This window comes from Caretta caretta, chromosome 7 (genome assembly GCF_965140235.1).
Source record: "Caretta caretta isolate rCarCar2 chromosome 7, rCarCar1.hap1, whole genome shotgun sequence".
In the NCBI taxonomy this organism is placed as follows: Eukaryota; Metazoa; Chordata; order Testudines; family Cheloniidae; genus Caretta; species Caretta caretta.
In genome coordinates this window covers 19,282,197-19,290,348 of record NC_134212.1, presented here as the reverse complement: position 1 = coordinate 19,290,348, position 8,152 = coordinate 19,282,197, and the positions used below count along the sequence as shown (strand labels likewise).

General features: G+C 49.2%; 1 protein-coding gene across 1 annotated transcript in view; it reads left to right on the top strand.

Annotated features, from left to right (window-relative positions):
- The first annotated feature begins 332 nt into the window (after positions 1–332).
- Positions 333–8,152, top strand: part of PLXND1 (plexin D1) — a 123,647-nt gene continuing 115,827 nt past the window's right edge. Inside the window, exon 1 of the mRNA XM_048858075.2 lies at positions 333–2,257. Coding sequence (XP_048714032.2) covers positions 941–2,257 — 1,317 coding nt within the window. The 5' untranslated portion in view covers positions 333–940. The remainder of the gene's footprint in view (positions 2,258–8,152) is intronic.

Sequence of the window (8,152 nt, the reverse complement as noted above, 5' to 3'; positions counted from 1 at the left end):
GAGGGCATTAAAACAAGGAGTGCATGGTACCAGTGACTGAAATACAGTGGGATTGGGAGAGATTTCCCCCCCCCCTCCACATACTTGGAATATTTGTCCACTTAATTTATTCCTGACCCCCAAACCCCAGACAGTCTGACCTTCTCTTCTTTGTTATCCTTTCTTGTACAAGTCTCTTTATGGGGAGTGCAATACTTCAAGAGCAGTGAGAGTTAACCTAATCTGACTGGGGGGGGGGGGGGGGGAGCTCTGGATGGGAGGGGGTTGGCTGCAATTAATGTTGTTTGGTTAGGGCTATTTTTACTTTTGGTTGCAGTCTTGCTTTATGTCCGGAGGAGAAAAGTTCTTATCTCGCCTCTCTCCTTCAGTCCCAGTCCCATATTCTGATTAGAAACATGAAAAAAACACAAACACAAGAGTTATTTGTTAGAAGAGGAGCTGCTATCAAGGAACAAGGGCTGCCTCTTTGTGTGGTTGGCTGGTGCAACGCCTGCCTTCCAGCTTTTGGAAAATATCTTTAACTTAATCACATTCACATGACAAACCCCAAATTTAAAAAAAAAAAAAAAAAGCCCATGAGTAATGCAGAAAGGAGAGAGGGGAGAAGAGAAGAAGAGAAGTCTGAGAGCAGCGGATCGCTTCACAGGCAGCACGGAGCTGTCAGAGAGAGAAGAGAGGGTGCAGCCTTTGCAGAGACGAGATCGGGACCAGTTTAACCCCATCCGATCTCCGGACCGGCGAGAAGAGAGAGAGAGAGGAAGGTCCAGTAACCAGGCAAGGGCTGCGGATTGCAACGAAAGCTCAGGACTTCCCTCCTGGCGTCACTCAGTGCTGAGGCGTGTTGGCTTCGCAGGAAGCAGGTTTTCCTCCCCTGGCTTTGCAAAGCCCCCTTTCCCGTGGAGCCTCATGCACTCTGCAGAGCAGCAGCCCAGGCGGCAGGATGGCTCCCCGGGAGCGAGGCGCTAAGGGGCTGGCCCCCCTCCTGCTGCTGCTCGCCCTGCTCGGCAGCCCCAACGCCGGCCTGGAGGTGCAGCACAAGTTCCTCTCGCCCACCTTGACCAACAACTTCGCCCTGGATGGGCTGGGCAGCAAGATCTACCTGGCGGCTGTCAACCGGCTCTACCAGCTCTCCGGCCCCAACCTGACGCTGGAGGTGGAGGAGCAGGTGGGCCCGGTGCCGGACAACCCCCTGTGCCACGCGCCCCAGCTGCCCCAGGCCTCCTGCGAGCACCCCAAGGTGCTGACCAACAACTACAACAAGATCCTGCAGCCGGACCCGGAGCAGGGCATCGTGGTGGTGTGCGGCTCCATCTACCAGGGCTTCTGCCAGCTGCGCAGCATGGCCAACATCTCCGCCGTGGCCGTGAGCTTCCCGCCGGGCAGTGCCGGCGGCGACCCGGTGACCGTCTTCCCCAGCATGCTCAACATCGCGGCCAACCACCCCAACGCCTCCACCGTGGGGCTGGTGCTGCGGCCCGCCGGGCCGGCGGGCGGGGGGAGGCCGGACACGCGGCTGCTGGTGGGGGCGACCTACACGGGCTTCGGCAGCCCCTTCTTCCCGCGCAACCAGAGCCTGGAGGACCACCGCTTCGAGAACACGCCCGAGATCGCCATCCGCGCCCTCAACGCCCGCGGCGACCTGGCCAAGCTCTTCACCTTCGACCTCAACCCCTCCGACGACAACATCTTCAAGATCAAGCAGGGGGCCAAGGCCCGCCACAAGCTCAGCTTCGTCCGGGCCTTCCTGCACCCCGCCCCGCCGCCGCGGGGCCCCGCCGCCGCCGCCTACGCCTACCTGGCCCTCAACAGCGAGGCCAACGCCGGCGACAAGGAGAGCCGCTCGCACAGCCTGCTGGCCCGCATCTGCCTGGCCGAGCCCGGCCGCAGCGCCAACGCCAGCGCCGGCGAGACCAAGAAGCTGACCGAGTCCTACATCCAGGTGGGGCTGCAGTGCGGGGGCGGGGGCGGCGACGGCTTCACCCGCCTGGTCTCCGTCTTCCCGGCCGCCGCCCCCCTGCGGCTGGGACCCCCGGCGGCGCCGCCGCCCCAGGAGCTGCTCTTCGGGGTCTTCGAGAGAGCCGCCCCGCCGGGGGCCCGCCAGCACTCGGCGCTCTGCGCCTTCCGCTTCGCCGACATCGAGCGGGGCATCCGGCGGGCCAGGAACTCGTGCTTCGTGGAGCCGGACTCCGGGCTGGTGACCGTGCTGGACAGCGTGGTGCAGGGCACCGGGCCGGCCTGCGAGAAGAGGAACATCCAGGTAGGGGAAGGGAGGCGGGCCCGGGATCGGGCCCCCCCCCCGTTCTCGGCTCAGGAGTGGGGATCCCTCCGGTAGGACGGAGGCAGCCCTGTAACGTTGCCTCTCGTCAGTGGGGAACCCCCCCTGCGCAGGGAGCGAGGAACCTTCCCCCCAGTGATGCTGCCGCTCGGGGGAGCTTTCAGGATTGGGGGGGTGGGGGATCGAGATGCCCCTCTAATGTTGTAGCTGCTCAGGCGTGTAGGGGTGGGAATAGAGGGGGCCCGGGTAATGGGGGAGTCCGGGGAGAGCAGAGTTCCAGCATTAGGGGAATCACTGAGAAGTTCCCAAGGCGCCCCAGATAATGCTGCAGCTCAGTTTTCTAGGACTGAGGGACACAACCTTCTGGAGTGAGAGAAACTGGAAGGTCCCCTCGCAGTGCTGCTGTGCAGGGTGCAGGTTTGCCCCTATGGAGGACCAGAGGGAGGAGTTGGGGAACTTTCCCTGCACTGGGGAGAACCCCTAACCCTGAAAAAGTGCAGCTCAGGGGAGCAGCTTTTGAAGTGGAGGGCACAGTAACCACCTGTTGGGGGAGAAATGTCAGGTAATCCGTGTGACACTGCACTTTGGTGGAACCAAAGAAGTAGGTTTTATATTAGGGAAACCACCTGCTGGGAGAAACCTAGCTGTTTAGTAGGTGAGAGACTGCAAGGCAACCTAGAGCTCTGCAGGACAGGGCTCAGCACACCCCAGACAGACTGTGTGGTGAGCCCCTGCTGGTATCAAGCACTACATGGACTGGAGTGCTTGGCTGGGGCTGGACTCTCCAAGGTCCCATTCTTGAAGTTCTTACTCAGGCAAAACTCTATTAAAATCAATGTAAGGATTTTAGGATTGGGTCTCAGGCTTGGATTAATAATAACGTTGAAACTTCATGACTAGCTGGGTAAGCGATAACCGTCCATTTGGCTGAAGTCTGGAGGGGTTAAGAATCTCAGGGTCATGGAAGTTAGAGGTGGAAAAGATTTATTAGTTTCTCCCTCAGGATTGTTCCTGTCAGTCTGTTCTCCAGTGCTTTGTCTAGTCCAGTTTTAAACATCTCACGTGATATGGCTTTCACACCACTGTGTATCTGACAGAAGCATCCTTGGCATAAATGCAAATTAGAGATGGGATTTGGTCAGAAGCTTGGATCTGAGAACCACTGGACTTTGGGGTGGTGGTGGTTGGAATCAGAGCCAAGAGCCAGATCTGAATGTTGTAACTAGTCTCTATGGGCATGAGCGTGCACACTGCACCCCATCAAAATCATTTGCAAAGCTCCACAGACTTCAGTGGTGCAGATCAGGCTCTGTTTCTTTAGTGGCCTGTCCCAAACCCCAGCACCTGAAACCCCGTCAGACTTTGGATTTGTGTGGTGGGTGGGGAGAGGGTGTCAGCAGCCAAACCCAGACCTCTCTCCGAGGTTTGCAGTTGAATGAAGCCAAACTTCTGCCCGGGACTGACGTGGGTGTCAGAATTTGTATGTGGATTCTGCACTCCCAGGACCATCTCTACTCAAATCCATCTCATAGCCTCCTCTGATGAGTGATTCTGGTTTACTTATACTAGACAGTATTTAGGAGGTTGGGGGAAACATGCTGAGTACAGTGAGCTCCTTTTTTTCACAACGATTTACATTCATTTACCCATGTATAAATTTAGGTCCATTGTGAAAGTCAATTGGATTCCTGCTTGGTTTACTATGAAGCCAAACATGCAGTGGTTTTCGCACACATGTAACCGCCCCCTCTTTTATCAAGGAGCGTCTTTATTCCCACGTTCCCAGTGAACCAGTAGTGACTCACAGACTTTATTTTTCTCTTTCTTTTCGGTTGTTGCTCTCTGTACAGACACGGAGGGAAGGCAGCTATAAGAATGTGTGTTCGGTTGTAGCTGTTCTCTTCCCACGTCCCTCTGTGTATTCCTGCAGCAGGCCAGTGCAGGATGTATACAGTGCATGGTGAGGGGACACAGGCTGCATTGTTTCATTGGATTTGGGCTGCAAGTTTGCCATTGTCACAATTTGTTACCAAGTGGGCATAAATGTTAATAGAGACAAGATGGGTGGGTAATATATTTTATTGGACCAGCTTTGATGGTGGAAGAGACAAGCTTTTGAGCTTCACAAAGCTCTTCTTCAGGGTTGGAAATTAACACCTCTGCCCACTTTATTTTATGTGGTTTCTTGCAACATGTGTTTACCCCATATGCTTAACAATCTGTCCCACCTTGTAGTTAGCTTTTTACCTTTTCCAGTTCTGAAGATGAGCTCCGTGAAGCTCGAAAGTGTGTGTCTCCCATCAACAAAAGTTGGTCCATTAAAAGATATTACCTCACCTGTTGAGTCTCTCTCATATCCTGGGACCAACATGGCTACAACATTAATGAAATATAATTTTTAATGCCAGATAAAGATGCCTATATTCCCCTTTAGTAAAAGTCACAAACTATTTAACAATGGAGCTTCTTTAACACTATATCTTTTTTTCTTCCTCTGGGAAAGAGGCACAACTTGGCTCCATCAGAGATTATAAAAAAGTCTGTTTGATTTCACAGGCAAGACAGAGCACTTGTTTTGGGTTTCCGTGCTTTACAGTGGCAATGATAGAAAGGTTTCCTGTGTAACCGGTGTCTTTGGCAACAGCAGTCCCATGCTATGTTAAAATAGGTAGCCTTAATGCAGTAGTTCACAGACCAGCTTTAGGGAAGTTGAATTGTTTTCCTCTGTGGCAAAGTACAAGCTGCCAGACATCAGAAATCTGATAACCATTGTGGCTTTTAAGTTAATGCCACAAAAAGACGTGGGCATGATGTGGGTCCAGGCCTGAGGCAGTCTTGGCTCCCAGTGAAGTCAGTAGGAGTTGAGGGCCTGACTTTCAGAGTTGCTGAACACACCTCTACTTTCGATGATTTCAGCTGCTGTGCTGGGTGCTCAGCATTCCTTACATGGAGGGCCTCAGCACTTTGCAGGGGCATGCCCTGTGTAATGACCGCAGGATTAGGCACTGTGGCTGAGATTCTCTAAGGGCACTATGGAGTTAGGTGCCCAACTTCCATGGAAACTCAATGGCAACAAGGCATCTAAACTTCCTCAGCCTCCTTCGAAAATACCAGCCTGTATGAATAGTACAGGTTTTTCTAATTTAGAGTCACTTGAGGGCAACAATTAACAATAACGAATAAGCCATCATTTATCAGCACTTAAAATATCTAGTCTTTTTCCTCTGTAAAGCACTTTATAGATATTGATGCCTCCTTTTGGTGCTCTGTGAGGCAATTGTGTAAGTATATTTATTGCTATTCATAGCATGTGGGAACTGAAGCAGAGATTATGAGACTTGCCCTAGTCTGCGGATGGAGTCAGTGTCAGAGCAAGGGTGAAAACTCTGGTTTATAGTGTAAAGCAAAAAGAAAAAGAGTACTTGTGGCACCTTAGAGACTAACCAATTTATTTGAGCATAAGCTTTCGTGAGCTACAGCTCACTTCATCAGATGCATCTCACGAAAGCTTATGCTCAAATAAATTGGTTAGTCTCTAAGGTGCCACAAGGACTCCTTTTCTTTTTGCGAATACAGACTAACACGGCTGCTACTCTGAAAAATGTAAAGCCAGTGACTTCTCTCTAGCGACTGACAAGATCGATCCTTTTTTGGGGGGGGAGTAATTAATTTTTGTATTGATTCAATGATTGCAGAAATAAATGCTGTACTCAGGATCATATCTATACATAGCGATGACTAGGAAGATTGTCACTTATATAATGAAAGCATATTAAGAATGGGTGTGTCATTAGAAGTGTGGTTAAACAATGATGTACGTGGCATTGAGGGGTGGGTGCCACAAGGTTCTGAGCCCCCTCAGCTTCTGTTGAAGTCATTGGGAGTTGAATGCACCCAGCACCTTACAGGATCAAGCTCTTAGAAAATGTATATTTACACAAGGGGAGCAGTGTAGGTTAGTGATTATAGCATAGGGCTGGGAGTCAGGAGAACAGACTTCTAATCCTGACTCTGACTCTCTGTATATCCTTGAGCAAGTCGCTTCCCTGTGCCTCAGTAAACTGATCTATAAAATGATCTTACTGTAGTTACTGAGCTCACCTCACTGAGTGTTAAGGATTATGGTTGTGAAGGTGCTTTGTGTTCCTTGCATGGAAGGTTCAGCAATACATAAATGCAACATACTATTAACATTTGTTCCTGCTTAATATTTGTTCATTTCCCATTCACTTGAAGTGTGAATCTCTAGAAATGTTGACCTAGTCTGCTGGAAACCCTCTTACCTGCCATTTAGTTGGAAGAAGAGCTTTTAAATTTACCCCCCTTTTTCTTAATCATTAGGATTGTCAACAAGTTAACAAGCTGCTTTTATTTCCAACTCCCAGAGCAACTATATCAAGATGAGGATTGTAATATAATGTTTCTTTGCACTGAAAAAAAATCTAACATCAATTTCCACCTTCGAGACAATGAAATATTCTGATACATTTTGCGTCCCAGCCCTGGGAACACAGCAGGAAAATATATTACACAGCAGCTGGCATGGTGTTTTAGCTAAGGGTCTAGCCGTGTTTCTATTATAAGCTCCACTTTTCAGCAGTTAGTGGGTTCCCAGGTTGTGTTGGTTTCCCCTCCTCCCCATATAACTCAAATGAGTTAAAGTATTTTTTTTTAAAAAAGTGCTTTTGTAGATTAGGGTGTTTTTTTTTTTAAAATGAGTTTGAAAAAATATGAAATGACTGGTTGATTCATTCCAAACACAGGTTAGGCTAAAGAGAATTTATATTATAGAAAATGTAATGAGTAGTGTTATGGGGGCTGTTGTTTGGAAAGAAATCAAGGGACCCATCCTGCAACCCTTACTCATATGACTAATCCTTTTGAAGTCAGTGGGACTCATGGAGGTAAAGACTGCTTTTGTGAGTAGTGGATTGCATGATCAGGCCTTTAGTCTGTATGTTCTTTTGGTGAAGGGACTGTGCTTGTCTGTAAAGCACCATGCACACCTATAGTGCTGTAGAAATAATAATGAATAAATAATATACGTTTGGGGGACAGATGTATTGCCCAGAGAGAAAACTAGACAGGTCTAGTGTGGGTAGGTATTGCTTATGTTGTTAATATATTATTTATGTTCTGACAGTGTGCTCAATGCTGTACAATGGGTTGAGGTCTTTATTCAGCACAGTGCTTATCTTTAAGCCCCTGAATAGTTCCATTGACTTATTAAGCACAGGCTTAAGTGCTCTGCTGAATTGGGGTCTAAAAGGCCAGACAAAATGCCCATGCAGATTCTCTAGATAAGCAGAGGAAGATTAACAGAGTGTTGCTATTATGTGTTTTGTTAATGAAAGATTCTGTTAAAGCACTTATGAAAGAGGTGGGTTAAGACTGGTAGGTTTAGTGGAAGGCATGTGTTTTAAGGAGGGATTTTGAAACAAAGAGAGAGAGAGCCAAACCTGGAACTTCCCCCAGAAGGCTAGTGGGGAAGTTCCAGGTTTGGCTCTCCTGAGCAGAGATTGCCTATCTATAACAACTTGTGTTTTTGTGTTAGGGACAATAACTATCCCCTGTGAAGTGCTAGAATGGGACCACCAATGTATTTTCATCACATGTAACCTCAACAGGATTTGAATCCATGTCTCCAAAGATGATGATGAATATATGTGCTCTCTTTAGTGGGTACCTTCCACAGTGGGGTGCTGTCAGAGCTTAGGAAACACGGTTAAGTGTAAATGGGGCCATTGCTATATGGGACCAGATTCCAATCTCAGGTATGCTGGTGTTAAACCTGAGAAACCCCAGTGGATTTACTCCATATTTACACTATTGTAACAGGTCAGATTCTGGACTATTAAATTTGAAGGACCCTTAAAC